The 19,953-nt window shown below is 41.6% G+C and overlaps 5 protein-coding genes across 5 annotated transcripts; 1 reads left to right on the top strand and 4 right to left on the bottom strand.

The window, feature by feature from the left end:
- Positions 1-1,736: 1,736 nt before the first annotated feature.
- Positions 1,737-9,873, bottom strand: LOC145698606 (uncharacterized). Its single transcript, XM_081775813.1, has 3 exons — positions 9,569-9,873; positions 2,758-9,483; positions 1,737-2,660 (listed from the first exon to the last, which is right to left on the bottom strand). The coding sequence occupies exons 1-2, from the start codon at positions 9,841-9,843 to the stop codon at positions 2,766-2,768; spliced, it is 6,993 nt and encodes a 2,330-aa protein (XP_081631939.1). The 5' UTR covers positions 9,844-9,873; the 3' UTR covers positions 1,737-2,660; positions 2,758-2,765.
- Positions 1,891-2,574, bottom strand: LOC145697630 (uncharacterized). The gene is made up of 2 exons (XM_081774848.1): positions 2,140-2,574; positions 1,891-2,022 (listed from the first exon to the last, which is right to left on the bottom strand). The coding sequence occupies exons 1-2, from the start codon at positions 2,572-2,574 to the stop codon at positions 1,891-1,893; spliced, it is 567 nt and encodes a 188-aa protein (XP_081630974.1).
- A 2,995-nt stretch (positions 9,874-12,868) lies between the features above and the next one.
- Positions 12,869-15,049, bottom strand: LOC145698620 (calsequestrin-1-like). The gene is made up of 9 exons (XM_081775830.1): positions 14,748-15,049; positions 14,617-14,682; positions 14,182-14,458; positions 13,826-14,001; positions 13,651-13,779; positions 13,436-13,613; positions 13,306-13,395; positions 13,077-13,260; positions 12,869-13,030 (listed from the first exon to the last, which is right to left on the bottom strand). The coding sequence occupies exons 1-9, from the start codon at positions 14,849-14,851 to the stop codon at positions 12,954-12,956; spliced, it is 1,281 nt and encodes a 426-aa protein (XP_081631956.1). The 5' UTR covers positions 14,852-15,049; the 3' UTR covers positions 12,869-12,953.
- A 968-nt stretch (positions 15,050-16,017) lies between these two features.
- LOC145698633 (uncharacterized) lies at positions 16,018-18,615 on the top strand. The gene is made up of 4 exons (XM_081775845.1): positions 16,018-16,490; positions 16,538-16,975; positions 17,020-17,189; positions 17,230-18,615. The coding sequence occupies exons 1-4, from the start codon at positions 16,433-16,435 to the stop codon at positions 17,266-17,268; spliced, it is 705 nt and encodes a 234-aa protein (XP_081631971.1). The 5' UTR covers positions 16,018-16,432; the 3' UTR covers positions 17,269-18,615.
- A 153-nt stretch (positions 18,616-18,768) lies between these two features.
- Positions 18,769-19,703, bottom strand: LOC145698641 (histone H1-delta-like). The gene is made up of 2 exons (XM_081775855.1): positions 19,553-19,703; positions 18,769-19,430 (listed from the first exon to the last, which is right to left on the bottom strand). The coding sequence occupies exons 1-2, from the start codon at positions 19,638-19,640 to the stop codon at positions 19,027-19,029; spliced, it is 492 nt and encodes a 163-aa protein (XP_081631981.1). The 5' UTR covers positions 19,641-19,703; the 3' UTR covers positions 18,769-19,026.
- Between the last annotated feature and the right edge of the window lie 250 nt (positions 19,704-19,953).

Raw genomic sequence — 19,953 nt, 5'->3', positions numbered from 1 at the left:
GCTCTAGAATCAGTTTCTAACCACAAGTTCAGGCCCTTTCCCGACTCCAACTAGAACATGCAGGCCTTTAGGCGCAAGTCTCGTTTCGATTTTTGTCAGAGCCTCTGTAATAACGATCTTTTTTCCGTTGATCTTAAATTTTGAGGAGAACGAGTCTATCAGACAATATCCCGTATTCTTTGTTTTAAGATTATTGAACCGAGCGGTTAAGAAGCCTCGCGCCAATTCAGAACTTGAGGCGTTTCTTTTTTAAAAATTGATTCCAAAGGACTGATTGCCCGAAATCAAAGTTGTCCATCATCTAATATTAAAAATCAACGGGCCTTTGTTTTTTCGTCAATTTTCGACATTATCGTTGCCTTTTCCGTCTTCTTTCGAAACGTTCTTTTTGGCCTGTAGCTGGCATTGTTACAGCTGTGCATACGAAGGCTGCAAATATGAGGCTTTTCTTCGCGGTATGGTAGTATGATCTCAAAATTCGGCCAAATGCCGAATTTTCATAAACTCATATTTTGAATGAATAATTCGGCCAGGTTGGCCGAATTTTTCGACCGAAATTGAACGATTTTTGAATGAAAAATTCGGTCCCCAAGAATAAAGGCCGCGTCCTAAACCCACTAATTTATTCAGAGTCTCCATTTTATCAGAAGAAAATAATCTAATCAAATGGTCCTAACCTCGGGGCTCCGCCCCTTCGGGCCTAAGATGCCGGGGTCTAGTCTAGGGTTACTTAGGGTTACCTTCGGTAACCCTAACTAACCCTAGCCTATCCCCCTCGGGTAATTTGTTCCGTCATTTTTGCAGGTGCCCCCTAACCCTAACCTTTATACTAGCAATACTACAATTATAATTTTCTTGACGAAAAAATAGTCTTGGGGGAGCTGCAACTTTCTCCTAGCCATCTAGGGCAAATCAGTTATTATTATAACGAGGTCGATCGGAATTTTCGTGGTAATGAAAAGTCGAGTTACATTCCTAGATATTCGAATTATCAGAATTGATAACAAGCATTCATAGCGATTGAAAGAGCCCTCAAAAAAGAATAATGAGTGTCCACCCAGAATTTCGCTGACCGAATTTTTCACCAGAATACTTTGTGAAATCTGCCCAATAATTCGGCCAGTTTGGCCGAATTTTTCATTCAGAATGATTGAAAATTCAGACGAATAATTCGGCTATAGGTGGCCGAATTTTGAGATCATACTACGCGCGGTATTTGTAGAGACAGCCGAAGATGACAAGGAGAAGTTGGTCGTAGAAACCGTGATTGGGGTAGACAGATGGCTCTTTATGAAATTTCAGAAATATAATGAATCATTTTATGTAGATGTATAACATTCTTCAAATTATGCTAACCTTAACAAGGACACCTGTACAAGTGATTGAGGATTATTTTCAATATCTATTAATTGAAAAAAAATTTCATATAATATCATTTTGGTATTTTATTGTTTCACTTTAATTCTCTAGAAAAAAAAAAGTTTAATTTGAAATTTTTCCTGCAGGTAAGCCGGTGCTGGGAAGCTGAAGAGTCGCCGTTTCCGTCGCCATTTTCTCTGGCCTAAGTTCTTGAACCTAGGAAGGAACTTTTGTTCTTCTCTATTATTGTGAGGGTCAATGAAGCAAGGTTCTGACACGGGGAGGCAATGAATACTTGATGCCGACCCCTTGTGCCGCTGAGTATCGCCCAGAGAGGTGGTCTCCTTCAGTAATTTGTTAAATTCAGAAAACTTCAATTAACATTCTTGAGATGTTTATTATGCAGAAAGAAGATAAAGAAAAAGATAAAATAAAATGTTTCCAGTATTCAAGTCAGTCCAGGCAAATTTTGACAAAATGGTTTCTCAAAATTTTATATTCGTTTTTCCAGTTTTGTTCGTTGGTTCTTTCTCAATTGCAGATTGATTGAGAATCAGACTTGTCGCAAACAACGACAGCGCAGATGATCTCTTCTGTCATCGGACTGTAGTCATCTCCAAGATCGAATCGGAAAGCGGTGAACTTTATTTTCGCCGAGTTAGTCTTTCAATGGCTTATATAAAATCTGATCTTAAAAATAAATGAGATTGCAAAGATAAAAAATAATAGTAAGCCAAGTTCCTGATCGAATGGCAGTTCATTCAAGAATTCCGCTCCAACCATTTGATTCGCCACTCCTTCCTCGATAAATTTGAAGCTTTGATTATGCTCCGCATTCACAACCGTACACTCCTTCACCATGAAATTGACATTCTGTGGCAGATTTGGCGCTTCGACGGCAAAGAAAACTTCCTCACCAACTCTGATGATGTCTTGTGATGGAACTGGTTGAGTGAAGCTTTCAGAGACATATTTGACCAGGTTGAATTGGAATTCTCCATCGCTCGAGTCTGATCCTTTGCCGACGACATCATGGACTGTTATTGTATCTGTGACGTCAACTGTACTGTCATAATGACACTCAAAGCTGAGGAGGATCGCGTTTGATAGGGTGAAGATTCCGGAGTCCTGGAAGATGGTGATTGTATTTCGGAAGATAAGCTTATCCGACTGCTGGAAGACTTCAGTACCACAGTTGTCAAGCTCAGTTGTCATGTTCAGGTATGAATTTGAGTCGATGACACCGGAAGATTTACAGTCAGAGGAGCCACCGTCGATCCAAGCTGCGTTGTAATTGTATTCTGAGAAAAGACACTTTTTGTGATTTTGAAAAAAAAAAATTCAGAATCGAAAATTTTTTCAAAAGAAATTCTATTTGATAATTAGGGAAGGTATTACCTTTAAAATCATTCCTGATCGATGACAGCATTCATTGAACTTGTTGAGCAGGACACTTCTGCCATGCCAGTTTTCGGTCTGCACCCTTCGGTGGTCATGACCCAGCAATCCGACGGGCATGGTACAAGTGGCTGCGTAGTGGTTGTCTCAAACGTTGTTGTTGTCGTAACAATTGTTGTCGTAGTTGAAACGGGCTCAGTTGTTGCGGTCGTCAGCTCAGTTGTTGTCGGAACATCTGTCGTGGTTGTTGGCATGAAGCAGTTGCTAGTATCGACAATGGATGGCCAATTACAGATTTTTGAAATCGGGTCGAAAACAGTTCCTGGTCCGCAAGATTTTACAAATGTCTGAGAAGGAAGCCCACATTGATAGAACTTCTCACATTCTGGATGCGCTTGGAGCGAGTTTGGAGCTTTGTCGCAGCAGAAACCGAAGCATGGATTCGTAGTCGTTGTTGTGGTGGTCGTTGTGGTGGTCGTTGTGGTGGGGTTGACATTAATGTTCACGGAGATATCGATTGTCACATTGATATTAGTTGCCGCGGAATTGATTCCACCAGATTGAATACCAAGATTGATTGACACCGAAACATCAAGGTTCACTTTTTGACCAAGTGCTTTCTTGTCTTTATCAGATTTGCGACCTGGGAAGCCAAAAGAAACGCTCATATCAATCTTTAGTCCAAAACTGAAGAATCTTTCTGATCTAGCGAGAGAGTTCTCTGGAGTGTTCTCATATCGGCTCAGTATGCACTCATGGTCGGCGATATATCCACCGTTTTCAGTTGCAGTGTTTTCGTGATCAGCTTGCAGTTGTTTTTTCATTTCTTCGCATTTCGCTATCGATTCTGGCGAGTTCGGATCGTCATATGCTTCCTCGTACGGCTCGTCTAATGGAACAGAGAAATCGGATTTGACAATTGTGACTTCTTCGACTTCGCCGCAGGTTTCACCCAAAGCGTCTTGACCGAGAGGGCATCTGCAGATTGATTGATGGTCAGCTGTTACTGCGGTTTCGATATCGCCGAGGAAATAGTTCACACAGACAGCTTCGCCGGTGCAGCTCAAATCGCACGTAGCATCACTTCTCGCAAAACATTCAGATAAGTCGATATCAATTTCTGATTCTTGATCTCCTGATCCATCTCCAGATCCGGATCCCTCTGCTCCTTCAATGCCCTTGCAGATGATTTCAACATCAGTGAATCCTTGATTGACAAGATCGTCATAAACGGGAGTCTCGCATGACTTTGACTCCTCGTCAAAGATGAATCCATGTTCGCAGCTGCATGTATAGAAGGTGCCGTCAACGTTGTACTCTTTGTTCTCACAAATGCCTTCTCCACAGATATTGGAGTCCGAGCACTCATCAACGTCAATACACGGCCAGGAATTATCAGTAAAATCAATTGTCGATTCATAACCTTCCTGGCAAGAGCAATCAGTTATCGAATTACCGATGCCATAGTACGCTTGCTTGCACTTGTAATTTTCTGGTCTGCCAAATCCGCATGGACTTGCTTCACAAAGATCATCAGACGTGCACCGGCAGAAATTTCCCGAGGTTATTTCGCACTCGCAAATATCAGCACAATTCAGATCATCACAGCTCGCAGAAACGCAGACACCATCTTCCATTAGGTAACCTTCATTACAGAAACACTGGTATACTTCTTCTCCGACTGTTGCATCACCGTCAATACAGAAACTGTTTTCTGGACAAAGTGCCGAGCCAAAAGAACATTCATCAATATTCACGCATGAGTGCGTCATTTGACCGGCTTCAAAGATTATTCGATCTTCAGTGCCCTCCCGGCAAGAGCAGTGAGTTCCAAAATGAGCTCCGCCATTTATATCAAATGAGAAAATATTCGAGCATTTGCCGAAATCGCAAATTGGGGCTTCTCCAGAAGCCTCGCCCGATCCAGACCCTTCTCCCGATCCTTCACCAGATCCTTCTAATTGACAGAAATCTTCATCAACGCACATGCAATCGTCGCTGTTGATCACATTATCGCCTTCGTAGAAACAAGCGCAAGAATTTTCACAATCGAGATTCTCACACGACATTCTCTCACAAACATCGTTTTTCATGAAGAATCCTGGGAGACATACACATTCATATTTTTCACCATCTTGTTCCGGACTTCTATCGATACAATCAGATGTTTCCAAGTCACATGGAATTTCCGTCTCGCATTCGTTGATATTTTCGCATTCAAATTGAACTTCTGAGCCAACGAATCGCATTTGCTCACTTGTTCCATCTGGACAGGAGCAATATGAGCCGAAGTTTACATCAGTTTCATTGGCGACAAATATATTGAAACAAGTTTCGATCGAGCATCCGAAATCGGCATCTGATCCATCAAATCTATTTGCACATCCGTCTTCCCAGTGGCACTTACAGTAAGTGTCATCAACAATGTCTCCTTTGAAACAGGCGCACGAACTCGGGCAGTTCAAATTCTCGCATGTTGCTTGCTCACAAGAATAAGATGACTTATTGAAAAAGAAGCCTTCTTCGCAAGTACAGGTGAACTTGGATTCATCAATTGATGGATCCAGATCAAGACAATTTGCGTCGATAGGGCAAGTGTATGAACCAACGGCACATTCATCGATATTGACGCACGACATTCGGACTGGATTCTGAGTGAAATCAAATTGCTGCTCAGTTCCATCGATGCAGTCACAGACGGGAAATGAACCGGCGTCAGTCAACATCTGTGAGCATGATTGACCAGCAGCACATGAGCTGCCATCGCAGAAGTCGACTTCTTCGCATCTACAATCGGTGTGATCGACGGCAGTTTCTCCATTTTCAAGACTTGCTCTGCAGGAGCACGAGACATCACAGTTCAAATTCTCACAAGTTGCAAGTAGACACGAATTAGACGACTCATCGAATATGAAACCCTCCTCACAAAGACATGTGAATTTTGGCTCATCACTTGAGGGAACAAGATCGATACACGTTGCAGTAGATGGGCAAGTGTCAGTTCCAAGGGCACATTCATCAATATTGAGGCACAGTAGTTCAACTGGATTCTTGGTGAAGTCAAGATGCTTTTCAGTTCCATCAATACAATTACAGACTGGGAATGATCCTGCAAAAGTGAATATCTGTGAACATTCTTGAGAATCGTTACAGCTATGGTTTTCGCAATGATTTTCTGCCTCGCATTTGCATTGTGAATGATCGACCGCGCTTTCTCCGTTCTGAAGGCCTAATTTGCAAGAACAAGAAGAGTTGCAATTAAGAGCATCACAGGAGGCGAAATCGATGCACGATGCTTCATCCAAGGCGAGGAACTGGGTTTCGGAGCAGACGAGAGGTGTCGTTGTCGTAGACGTTGTAGTTGTCGTAGTTGTCGTCGAAGTTGTCGTCGTTGGCGTTGTCGTACTTGTAGTTGTGGTTGTAGTTGTCGAAGTTGTTGTTGTCGTCGTCGTCGTGCTTGTAGTTGTGGATGTTGTTGTAGTTGATGTTGTCGTAGTAGTCGTAGTTGTTGTACTTGTAGTTGTCGTACTTGTAGTCGTGGTTGTAGTTGTCGAAGTTGTTGTAGTCGTTGTCGTTGTCGTACTTGTTGTTGTCGTCGTCGTCGTGCTTGTAGTTGTGGATGTCGTTGTAGTTGATGTTGTCGATGTAGTCGTAGTTGTTGTACTTGTAGTCGTGGTTGTAGTTGTCGAAGTTGTTGTAGTCGTTGTCGTACTTGTAGTTGTCGTCGTTGTGCTTGTAGTCGTGGTTGTTGTTGTAGTTGTACTTGAAGTAGTTGTTGTGGTTGTTGTGGTTGTCGTCGTGGTTGGCTCAACAGTTTTCTCCACAGAAACTTCAGTTGCAACAGCGACTGGTGCTATCGCATTGATAGAACCGTCATTGATTTTTTCATTAACAATTGTTTCGACGCCTGAGCCAATATTCTCACCAAGTTCGTTTCTTGCGTTTTCAGATTTTCGTCCCTCGAAACTGAACTCTACTTCAAAGTCTAGTCGAAGATAAAGTTCTGCCGATCTTGATTCGCCAGCGATCCTGGGATAGCTAGATGTGGAGCAGTCTTGATTTGTGACATGACCACCATGTTGATCAGCAGTACTTGCGATTTCGTCTTCAAACGTCTGTTGGACCTCATCACATGTTTCCCAAGGTGTTTTGAAAAGAGATCCGTCCAACGAATCGTCGTATGATTCGTCCATTGACACACTAAATCTAGCCAATACAATGGTTGTTTCAATAACTTCTCCACATGTGTCCCCGAGATCATCTTCACCAAGTGGGCATTTACAGACTGATTGATGACTCCTTTCAAGAGAGTCAAGAATATCTCCTTCAAAATAGTTTACGCAGACTTTATCTCCCGAGCAAGAGAAATCACAAGTCGCATTTATTCTAGCGAAGCACTGAGAAAGGTCAATTTCAACTTCATAGGACTCGCCAGAACCCTCACCAGATCCTGAACCTTCGCCAGAGCTTTCGATGAATGAACCTTGGCAAATAATTTCTGTATCTGAGAACCCCTGGCTAACGAGATCGTCATAGACGGGAACATCGCAAAATCCATCCTCTGTTGGAATGAAGCCGTAATCACAAGTACAATCAGTAGGAGAGCATCTGAGAGGAGTCGTTGTTGTTGTCGTTGTAGTGGTTGTCGTAGTTGTAGTTGTTGTTGTCGTCATAGTCGTTGTCGTTGTTGTAGTTGTTGTGGCTGATGTGGTCGTAGTTGTTGTTGTTGTTGTTGTGGTCGTAGTGCTTGTGGTTGTCGTTGTCGTGGATGTTGTTGTCGTTGTCGTTGTTGTGGTCGTTGTGCTTGTGGTTGTAGTTGTAGACGTTGTTGTAGTTGTAGACGTTGTTGTAGTTGTAGGCGTTGTTGTCGTGGTAGTGGTTGTTGTAGTTGTAGGCGTTGTTGTCGTGGTAGTGGTTGTTGTAGTAGATGATGTGGTAGATGTTGTTGAAGTTGTTGTGCTTGATGTCTTAGTAGAAGTAGTTGATGTCGTCGTTATGGTGGAACACGTGTACCCAAGCTCACCAACAACCTGACTAGAATTACGATTGATACAGATTTGCTCTTCTTTACAATTATGAACTCCTTTTTCGCATTCATTCAATTCAACGCATGATTGATCAAATATAAAAGTCGACAGGTTGAATTCCATCTTCATTTCTTGACCAGAAGGACATGCGCAATTTTCTCTGCTTCCAGTATCCGAGAAAAAATGTCTTGGGACCATGCCACTAGGACAGCTCGTTTTTGATACGAGATCTGTATTGCACCGGCATTTATTTGTCAAGAACAAAACACTGCCATCTTCGCTGTTACCCAGGAGACACTCGCAAGCGCTGAATGTCTCGACGTTACTTGTGGCATCACCGGAACAATTAAGAATTTCGCAGTGCTCTGTTGGTAGAGTTAAGTCCTTTGAAGTCGTTGTCGTAGATGTGGTTGTAGAGGTCGTTGTTGTGGAAGTTGTTGTTGTGCTAGTCGTACTGGTAGTCGTTGTAGATGTTGTGGTTGTGGTTGTGGTTGATGTTGTAGTGGTAGATGTTGTTGTCGTGCTTGTTGTTGTGGATGACTTAGTGGTTGACGTTGTAGTTGTTGTCGATTTCTTAGTGGAGGTTGTACTCGTTGTCGTGATTTCTTCAGTTGTCAGTTCTTTTGTAGTTGTGCTTGTTGTTGTGGTTGTGGTTGTCGTTATTTTGTTACACGCAAACCAATTCATGGGGTCCCGTTCATAACCGTTCGAGCACTCACAGTCGTATCCGATTCCCATCAGTGAAGTTCCACTGTCAACATTTACGCATTCCGAATTCGGCCCGCACTTATTGTCATCTGCTTTTTTGCACTCGTTCATCTCCCCACAAGTGGTGACTATAGAAAATGTGACGAGGCTGAAAGACGTCGTTGGAGTCATTCCATCAGTGCAGGTACACACGGACTTGACTCGTCCGAAGCTGTCATGATGGTATCTTTTGACAAGAGGAGCAGTACAGTCTTGAACTAGGGACTCGAAGGACTCATCGAGGCATTCGCAAATGTGATTGTTGATTTTCCATCCTTCTTGTTCATTCGTAGTTGAGAGACAAGAACATTCGCCAGCGCAATTGAGAATTCCGCAGTGATCAGCATCTGGTGAGTCTTCCGTCACTTTGGGCTCAGTTGTTGTCAGCGCAGAGTTGCAGCGGAAACCGCCCTCGGCAGGAGACAGATTAATGCATTCTTGGTCTTCCTTGCAGTTGTGAACTTTGAATTCGCATTCATTGTAGGCTTTGCAAGTCGAGACCATCTTAAACGTCTTCCAATCGAAAGCACTGTCTCTTTTGTACCCACGCGGACAGTCGCAGCGATTTCTGATCCGACCATTCGCGTAAATTGTCTGACAGACAAGAGGATCAGTGCACTTCTTCGGATTGGACTCGCATCCGAAATCTGAGCACTGGCAGCTGGTGTAATCAATCCGCCCGACGTCGAACTTATCCTTCATGACGTCACAGGCACACTCGAGACCGTGTGAGCCGCAATCAAGAGCTTCGCAGTCACGCTTGCCTCCACCGCTTCTCATCCAGTTCGGCCGGTTGTTTCTTTCTCCCAGAAGGCTCGACTCTGGAGCGCACCGGAAAAGTCCTTCCGAAGAGGGAAGATCGATGCATTCTTCGTCAAGACCGCAGTCGTCCAGCTCTTCCTCGCATTCGTTGATTTCTTCGCAGTGAGTTTTGAATTGAAAACTCCACGCACTATAATAATTTTGAAATCAAGTTTTGCAAAGATTAGTTTTCTCAAAGGGAAAGGAATTAAATAATGATGAAAAAAGGAAATTACCTGAATCGTGAAACCGGTTTCGTTCCAGCCGGACAATGGCAGATTTGTCTGACTGTTTCGCTTTTATCAAACGTTCCAACGCATTCTAGCGGCGAGTCGCAGCTTTCTTCACAAGTTTGATCCGTACACTGGCACTGGTCGAAGTTGATTTTTCCAGCGTCGTTCTCTTTCTCTAGAAGACAGCTGCATCCCGCCGCGCAACCGAGTCGGTGGCAATAGTCGACTGAACTGCCAGCTATGTGACCGACCGTCAGCAACAAAAATGCTAGTTTCATTTTTCGTCACTGCCGCTTGTGCCTTCATTTTCATCCTCATTTTATAGCGGCAAGAGTTATCGAAACCCAAAAATCTGACAGCTACAAAAGCGCGATTTGACAAACAAGCCCGGCTCAGAGATTTCCATAAGCCGAAAATTTACCGGGCTCTCCACGTTTTTATGGACACAATTTCACGTCAATGGAAGCCGCTAGAAGGTCGAGCCAAAAAGTCTGACAGTCACATGATAAGAAACAAGGCTCCAAGCCCGCTTTTGAAGATTTTTTTCTTTTTCTTGTTTGCGAACAATTCCCTCCCTTTTGTCCCGTTCGCTCAGATTCAAAGTAAAATTAAACACTTGATTTACCGCCAAGTTTCGAACTCTTTTGAAATCAGATATTTGATAGATTCGAAAGAAACAATTTGCGGCGAGAGGATAGGTCATAAAATGTTGCGGATGTGCTCTGGTGAGCGTTTTTAATGAACCTGACCGCGGTTCGTCATACGTTTAAGGCTCGTAATCACCCCTTTAGAGAATCAGGAGACGTAATAGTCCGTTTGAAATCGGAAAAGGGAGATATTTTATCGAAATGAGAGAGAATTGAGAAAGGAAGAATAGAGGATGAGCAGCAATCTTCATCTGCAAGGTTTAGACTTTTATTTTATCGAAATTTAGTCATTCAGAAATTTTAAAGATATTTTGAATTCGAGGATAACCAAGAAGAGAACCATAAACGATTTTCCATCTTTTTACTTTTGAGTTTTTTCTTGAATTATTTCTGTGGTTAAATTTTATCAATCAAAAGAATCAAAAGTGCCAATTTTCGGAAAATTTTCGTACAAAAAATCTTCTTTCAGTCAGTTTACGACGAGCATCGGCATCTGGCGACCTTTCCGAGGTCATTAGACTTGTCGAGTCGGAGAAAGCGGAAATAAATGGACGTGGAAAAACTGGCTGGTCGGCTCTCCACAAAGCTGCGGAACACGGACAAGCGAAAGTCATTAGATATTTGTGCCGAAAAGGAGCGGAGGTGAACTGTTCTGGAGGCCTGTTCGATGGAACGCCTTTGCATCATGCTGTTTATTGGGGACAAGTCAGAGCCGTGCAGCAGTTGTTAAAGTCTGGCGCTGATCCGAGCATCGAAAACTCAAATGGAGATACGTCGCTCACGATCGCAAGGGATAGAAATTATGAGACGATAATCATGCTCATGGAAAATCATGACCCGAGTTTGATAAAGTAAGTTTTCTCTCCTTTCTTTGACTTTTTAGCTTCTAATGCTCATAACATCAAAAATATTTATTGCGCATCGCGACTCGTAAACTCAAATTTGCGATTTGATATGTTTAATACATCAAAATTGATTTATTTTGTCAAGAGAAGCGACGCTATCGATAAATAACGATGTAAAAAGAGGAAAGAATGGTTTTAATAATTAGAAAAACTTTCGAAAAACTTGAAAAGTCAAAAATATGGGGCTTCATAAAGTAAGTTTAAAGCTGTTGAAAGTGTTTCTTATTCAAGATCATCAATTTTTGGCTGAGCTTGAATGATATTCCGGGACACAAAAAGCATAAAAACAAAGCTCATAATGCGCGGATCAGCTACAATCAAACTTTTCTCTCACGAAAAAGTTTCAGATCTCCAAAAGAAAAAGAGAACATTCCAGCTTTCTTTCCACCTGCAGAAGAAAAAGTCTCGAAAGAAGAAGTTTCGAAAGCTGACACAGAAAAAGAGCTCTCCGAGAAACATGAAGAGAAAATAGAGAAAGAAGCTGAAATTCCGATGCGATCTCCGGGAACAGAATCAGAATTCGACCTGGATAACTCGTTTGCTGAGACTCAAGAAAGCGAAAATGCGCCCAGAAAGAGACCATCGATGCAAATTGTGAGAAAACCGTCGAATGATCCGGAAGAGAGCAAACCAACAGTAGCATTCAAAATCCCACTCCCGCGCCAAGAAGTTCCTGTCCAACCATTCTTCCATCTCAAAAGAAAAAGGAAGAACTAAAAGTTCCAAACCACCGATCCTCAGTTTCGGTTCTTCAACAAGCAAATTATTACGACACGAAGCTTCAAGGTAAATTAAGCCCTTTAAAAACTCGTTCTTATTTATACCAAGGCGTTATCCCGGCAAAAGTAAGCGAGGTGCGAGCTACCCCCGATGCTCTACTTGAGAAGAATCACGTGTCGAATTTGATCTTTCAATTTTCGCAAAAGAAAGAGGCGCCAAGTCAAAGAAGAAGCGTGAGCTCGATTGAAAGAAATTCCAACTCTGACGCGTCAGAAGTCTCAAGTAAAATTCCAGAGGAGAGAAAGGTAAGCCGCTCTTCAGATTCTTTTCATAACCAAACTTCAAGACCGAAATGAGCGAGAGAAAAGAGGAAGATGGGGAAATGACGATGATTTCGCCGACTGAGGAGGCTCTAGAAGATTTACTTTCGATTATTCCGCAGTTGCATAGTGGAACTGGGGAATTAAGGTAAAAGTCCTGAATTAAAAACCATAAAATAAACTATTCTTTAGTCGAATATAATGTTTTAATTATTATTTTCGAGGATTTTCTTCTCGAAAAATTAGGACACAAATAAAGTCTCGCCTTTCGTTACGTATTTTGTCGAATAAAAAACTCCTTTAGAAACTTGAAATTTTCTGAAGACTTCCGGCCAAAATGGGATTATGTCGCTGAAATTTTCGTCGATCTCATGGACCTTCACGATGATCCGTCTATCCCGGTCATCATCGACACAATAAACGAGTAAATCAACCCCTCCTCAAGCCTATTTTCAACCTTTTTTAAGTCTACGAGGAGGAGATTCTATTGGAACTTTACTGCAAGACATTACCAGTGCAGTTGCGCGCATCCAAGGTTAGCATGTAACTTTGGAAGGGAATGAAAAACTAACTGTAGAGATTTTTATGCGAGAAATTTTTGACATCGGAAAATTTCACCAACTCACATTTAACCTTTTAGACCACCGCCAGGCGAATTATCGCTCCCGTCCGAGGGCGCAAGTAATGTTTCATACTGTATAAAGAATAAAATATCTATCTGAATCTGTGATTTTATTTTTACAGGATTGGTTGATAAGCAGGCAAATTGATGATTATTTTGAAGAATCGCAGGTTTCTAGAGCTCATCTTTTTCGTCATCATCATCATCATCATCGTCGTCGGCATCGGCATCATCTTCATCTTCCGCGGAATCTTTAAATTTGAAATTTTGCCTTCTTAGAAATTCAAAATCGCTTACCATCATCGTCGTCATCATCATCGTTGTCATCTTCATCGTCGTCGTCATCGTCATCATCTTCATCATAATAATTCAGATCGAAATCTTTGTCATCATTTTCCGTCGAGATTCGACCCTCGAGAACATCAACGATCCACTTATCCAGCTCTTCTACAGTTGGGCATCGTGTATTTCGCATCTCCATCTTGCAAAAAATTTTCAAAAAATGCAGGCCAAAATGAACATTTACCCAGACAGAATCAGCATCTGTAACATTGACGATTCCAATCTGTGGCTCCTTGAGGTCGATTCCAAAAGTTCGCTCCCAGTACTCATGCATCTAAATACAGTCTTATAGCTGAATAGGAAGACTATCTTACCAGTGGGAATTCATCAGGGTCGATCCAGACGATTGAAAGCTCCTCATTGTCGGTATGAATTTGAGCAGCTGCCTTGAGGTTTTGAGAGAATTCGTAGCCTTCTGGATCTTCGTCATCGGAGAAAGCGACGATGTGGATACCGTTGATTTCGTCTTCCCAGACTTCGTACATGTTCAGCCTGAAATGATGGCGAAGCTCTTCATAATTCGACTTACTTGGTGAGTTGTCGGAGAGTTGCTCGTTTGTGTCGAGCGATAAAAGCTTCCAAATCGATGTTGTCATGTGGTGGCTCTCCTTCCATAGGAATGCCTTTGTTCATAAATGGCTCGTAAAATTGAACTTCGCTGAATAAAAAGCCCTTCAGAAAGTATTTCTCATAAGAAAAATTACCCGACAGTTTTCATTCCCAAACTCTTCGCGAGCTGCTTGTTTGAAACTGTGTAGAAAGAGATGAGAGGGACAAAATCGAGGGCAGCGTCGACGAACTCGTCATAGGCGACAGATTTCTTTGTGTCAATGTAGCTGACGACTTTTGCGGAGTCATCTCGAAGAAAAGCATCAAGCTCCTTAGAAATATTCATTAAGTATAACTCGGGCAATATGATAGCACTCTGTTCGCAGATGACTGTCTTTCTATGCTAAAATTAACGAATTCATTGAATAATCGAAAATAAAAATCGATATTGTGAAATAAATCTCATCATTACGGTGTTAATTTTTAGAGTTTGGATATTCATGAAAAAAACCTTTTTATTATTAATGTCTTCGACTGGATACTCATCAAGTTCGAGCAAAAACTCGACCAAAACGTCGGCAGATCTCTGGCCATTGAATTCCACTTCATGTCCTCGATGAAAGCACCAGATCGCACCGATCTCAAAGATCTGAAGTTTCTTCGCCAATTTCTTATCTTTCGACAAGTCAACAACTCCAATCCCGACACCTTCGCGTTCAACGATCTGGGCGGATAGTTCAAGCATTCGCTCAGTCAACTGCCAGTTTGTTTCTTCAGCAGAATTGCTTTTTTATAGATTGAGGATTAAACTCGATAGACTTTTGTTGGCCTATTTTTCTTTTCGCTTCATCTTCTAATTCAATAAAAGGTCGTAAAATAAAAATGGGGTTGATAATTAAAATAATTAATTATGGTCAGTCATTTATTTTCTTTCAATCCGTTCCTTGGAGGAGAATAAAAATAAACAACGAGGATTTCATATTTCTTCGTGAATCGGTCGAAATTCTTTTTGCTAAAAACGTATTGGTAAGAAAAAAATGTTCAATTTTTAATTTGGAAAAGGCAAGTATATTTTACCTCAAATTGATAATTCTATCTTTTCCATCATGAACTGGAAACTCAAGTCCTTGTTCAGCCGATATCAAAGCTATCAAACTCGCGAAAATCGCCCAACTTCTCATCGTCCGACAAATTTTCTCTTTGAATAAACGTCAATTGCAAAAAAAAGCTGCTGCTGCTTTGGGCACACAGTGACAGATTTCGCTGAAAAGAGGAGCAGTCAAGTGGCACTTTTTTTTTCTCTCGTTTTAAAATGCGATGACAGTTACTGTTTTTTGGCTTGATTAAATGAGGATGCTCTTTTTTGAAATATTATTTGTGAGTTGTGGTCTGAGTTAGGTCAGGTGTTGGCCCCTGCGGCGGGTGACGAGCGGCGACGTGGGTGATTAGGGAAATGCAGAAATTAACGACAAAAGTGATAAGGCGGCGTGGATATAAATTCTAACCATAATTGTATTGAACCGTTTCGAAACATACATCATTTCCAGAATTTAAGGGTACTACCGTCGATTACCCCAATGACCGGTTATGTTAAATTTTTCATCGGAAATCAATTCCTCAAAAATTTTGACCAAAAAAGGTCCGAACGTTTCATTCATAACGTCAAGCGTTTTCATAATAATAAGAATTCTTTTGGTATTTTAATTGATTTCTGTACTAGAAAGAATTTTTTCCGAAAAAATTTTTGGTGTCCGATTCCTTCAAATAAGGGCTCGTTTTGAAGCTTAGAACAAGATGAGGATTATGGTGAGCTCATAAATTCTTGAACTAAGATACCTAGATATTTTAGCTTCTAGAGACAAAAATGCGTCGCCAAATTTTGAAAAATGCTCAATTTTAGCAAAATCATAGAGACACAATTTTCAAAAAATAAATTTTGGTATTTTTCCTTTTTCAATCAAGAAAACCTTCTGTCATTTTTAAGATGAAGGTTCAATTTACACATAAAAAATAAAATCAGGCAGAGTTTTCAAGCTACTTTTCGAGCTATTTCGCCGTTTATTCAATCTATTTTTGCAACAATGATATTTTTAAGCTAGAAATTAGCCGACTTTTCATTGAGCTATTCAAAAACGCCTCTGACAGATTAAAGATCTAAGATAGTTTAACTTTTAGAGGCCATATGATACCCGCTATCCATGCCACGTTAAGGGTTATTCTAGGCTAAAGTTGGGGAAATCGAAGGTAGTACCCTTAAACATAATTTCTTGGCAGATTTTCTTGGTACATTGTTTCATGGCAGCTTCAGGCACAGAAACTACCTCCTCAAGAAGAGAGGCAGCAAGTACTGACTTGGGAGCATCTTTGGCAGCTTCGAGTGCTTTCTTGAATTTGATAGCAGCGAGTTCGGCCTCATTTTTCTGCAATCCACCGGCGAAATATTGAAATGTATACTTTTTTATAAATTAACCTAAATGGCTCTATTTTTCTCATTTAAAAACACCATCATTCGTGAATCAGATCAATTTCCACCAAAATGCTTAAATTTTTAACCGGTCCGGGACGCTGAATAAACCCAGTCGATGATTCAAGCACCTTCTCAACACTCTTTTTCAAGCAGAAACTGGCAGAGCGCATCGGCCGCGGGCGAAAATTACCTCCTTTAGCCATTATAAAAAAGCTAGTTTCGCTTTTTACTCGGAAAAAGACATAAGAAAACTTTTTTATTAGCAAACAAATCTTTATCGAAAAAGCAAGAGAAAATGTCAGAAGAAACAAAAGTGAAGCTAAATCATAGAAGAACATCAGTAGCTGGGCTTGGTAAGAAGATCAGTAAAACTGAGAAATTTTCATTTTTAACATTCAAGGAATGGCCAGTTTGGGTCTCATAATAACGGGCCTTGGAGTTGTTGAAATCGCGATTTCATCCCTTTTACGATATCTGACAGTAAAGAACGGAATCGCGAGCGTTGTGGCTGGTGGATCCTTAATCTTTGTCGGCGGTCTTGGCATGATTGCTTCCAGGAACGGTTTAAATCTTAATCTTTTTTTTAAGAAAGGCTTTAAGAATATCTATTTGAAAACCGACAAAAGGTCGCGATTACATCTTTACGTTCTCATGTCATGTTTCGCAATTGGCGACATCATCGTCTTGGCTTTGTTATTGACAGACATTGTCGCCGAATTCCAGGAACTTTCCTCGGCATATTCGAGCAGAAATACGTACTGGTCAAACATGGCGACCCAGCTAAATATGACGCTGCCGGAGATAAGCTCCAGCAAACTGAGTCCTTCTGAAGCACTTGGTAAACTAGAGAGACAAAAAATAATAATCACAAACTCCTTTTAGATTCAACAACGCTATCTTCGTTATCGGACAAATGCTACAAAGTGGCAAATGATATCAACAAAGAATACCTTGAAGCCAGGGCTAAAAATGAAACGTTCGAAACTCCAAATCTCGAAAACTGCGATGGCTGGCGATTCTTCGAAACCGCTGGGATCCTCTCTGTCACTCAGGTAGCTGTTTATTCGTGCGCTTCAGTCCTCTTATTTTCAGATAACCCTCGCTGTTTTGGGAATCGTGCTGACTCTCTGAGTGGTCTCCGTTTGCCCAAGTCGCCGTTTGCCCAAGTCGCCGTCTGCCCAAGATCGCCGTTTGCCCAACTTGGGCAGACGGAGACTTGGGCAAACGGCGATCAAATTGAAAATATAATCATAATTCAATTAAGAAATTAATTCAAGGTTTCAGAAGGCGCAAAGGATACGCCATGAAGTGATCAACTTAATCCAAAGTCCAAAAACTGTTGCGGGGAGATTACTCGGGATGATTATAATAGGTGAAAATATTTTTGTGAGATTAATAGACACCTTAATGGCATTTTTTGGTCGCAGGTAATCCGAAAGGACCCAGAATCAACGGCCCTGGTGGTAAAGTTAAATCGCTAGTTTTACGTCCGAGGGCTACAGATTGAGGGAACGATGGATGCGCCGAGTCCTCACAAGCGCTAATCCGAACTTGGTTGAATTGATGGTTTCCCATATTGCTGTTTCTTGTGATTCATTTTCGGTTCGTTCTATTTTTGGAGTTGTTTCTGATTGAAACTGAGGGAAATCAGTCATTGTGAGAATTGAGAAAAAGAGAAAAAGGGGAAAACTGATGAAACTCTTCCCAAACCTTCTCTTAGCGAAGAGGAGTACTCAGGCTTGTTTTACAAACATCAAATGCACAATCTAATCACAACCGAATCCGATCCCGTCTCAGTAAACCGGAGCCTTTTTTCTTCTTGATAAACTCTTACGAGAATAATTTATTAGGACTTTGATTGAGAATTTAGCGACTCTCATAATTAAACCATCAGTTACGAAGGCACTTCGTTATCAATGTAAACGATGTCATAATTCGGAAAGCTCCCTTAGAGTCCACGATACTGTTTTTTTTTCATTTCGTCTCTCTCTGATTATGCTGTGTTATGAGAATTTATTCGAAAATCGGATACAACTATTGAAAAACAATGAAAATTGTGGTGGTCTTGTCAAGGATCGCCGCCCACGGAGTCAGCAGACTCAGTGATGATAATGAAATTGTCGCCTTACTTCTATCATTTTATGATCAATCAATTGAAAAAAAAATCACATCGCCGTTTGCCTAAGATCTCCGTCTGCCCAAGTTGGGCAAACTGCGACTTGGGCAGACGGCGACTTGGGCAAACGGCGACTTGGGCAAACGGAGACCACTCGACTCTCTACGTGATGTTAATTGTGCTCAAAATCAATCCTCTCAAAAAAATGCGAAACATTCCAAAAACCTCCGAAACTCCAACAGAACTGACCGCTAGTAATACTGTCATTGCAAACTCCAACACAGAAGCCGATCAGAAGTAAAACTAGTTTCCTCTTGTACAAAATCAAATAAAAAAATGATATTCTCGACTTGAAAAGACAATTTCTAAAAATATCAATTGAATCGTTTTCGAGAAACAACAACTTCAAATTCTTTGAAGCGTGAAAATTAAGGGTATCGACTCGAAAAAGACTTCTTTTTAATCTGAAAATTCTCATGCTAAAAAGGAAGAGGCGGAAGAAAACGATATTTTGAGTTTTGTAGATTTTTATTGTAAATATTTTAATTTGTGTTTTTTGCAATTTAGTTTATGAACAGGGTTGAACATGATATATTCGGCAGGTGAGAAATAGGTTTGCGTGGAGTCAGTTTTGCTTTTTTTCGAGACTTATCCCTTTGCGGCTATTGAGCTGAAACTTTTGCTGCAGAGGGATAAAAAGGTTTTTTTCAAGACTTAGATGTTTTCGTTTCCTGAGGTCGCGAATTCGTTGTTTCTCCTTTTCGAGAAGGTTTTTACTTCTTGCCGGTCTTCTTTGCTGGCTTCTTCGCGGCTTTTTTGGCTGCTGGCTTCTTCGCCACGGTCTTCTTGACGGTCACCTTCTTGGCTGGCTTTTTGGCGGCAGCCTTCTTGGTTGGAGACTTTTTAGCAGCGGGCTTCTTTGCAGCCTTCTTTGCGACGGGTTTTTTGGCAGCAGGCTTGGCCTTGGGAGCGGCCTTCTTGGCGGCGGGAGCGGGCTTGACTGGAGCAGCGAGCTTGAAAGAACCGGCGAGGCCGACTCCCTTGACCTTGACGAGGGATTTGTCCTCAATGCCTCGCTTGAGAGCCATCTTGAGAGAAGTTTCGTGTCGGGGACCGAGTCCCTTCTGGTTGGCCTGGATCATCTTGGAGATGGCGATGACGGAGAGTCCCTTTCGACCTGGAAATAAACGGTTAATCTTTGCTCATTTCGTTTAGATTAGAATAGGTTAAATTTATTTGGTTTCGAAAGCCGCGAGCGGCTTTCTCAACTGTTTTTTTTCCTTTGTTTCTCTAGCTTACCTTGACCCTTGAGAGTTTCAGCGATCATCTGCTTGTATGGTGGGTGAGATTGGGCGGCTTTCTTGTCTGCGGCTTTGGCAGCTGGCATGGTGGTAGAGTTGGTAAGTTGTCGGTGAAGAAAACTGTAAAATTCAAGTTTTAGCTGAAAAGCTGAAGTGAGCTTGATGCGCAGCGCGCGTGGTTTAAATGTGCTGCGAGGTGACGGGAGGGAGACAACCTCAGCGCTGGGCGATTTCGCTCGCGCGCCCCGTGCTTTGTGTGTTTCTTGCGCTCTTTTACAGGCGATTTCTGACCGTTCTGTTTATCGGATTCTTTTCAAACCTTCAAAGATGCTCATTCAGATATTAATCTTATGAAATAAAGAAGAAATTTCAAAATTGATTGGTATTAAGGATGTCTAA

This window comes from Oikopleura dioica, chromosome 2 (genome assembly GCF_907165135.1).
Source record: "Oikopleura dioica chromosome 2, OKI2018_I68_1.0, whole genome shotgun sequence".
In the NCBI taxonomy this organism is placed as follows: domain Eukaryota; kingdom Metazoa; phylum Chordata; class Appendicularia; order Copelata; family Oikopleuridae; genus Oikopleura; species Oikopleura dioica.
The sequence above is the reverse complement of the archived record's forward strand: the minus strand, read 5'-3'. Positions and strand labels throughout refer to the sequence as shown.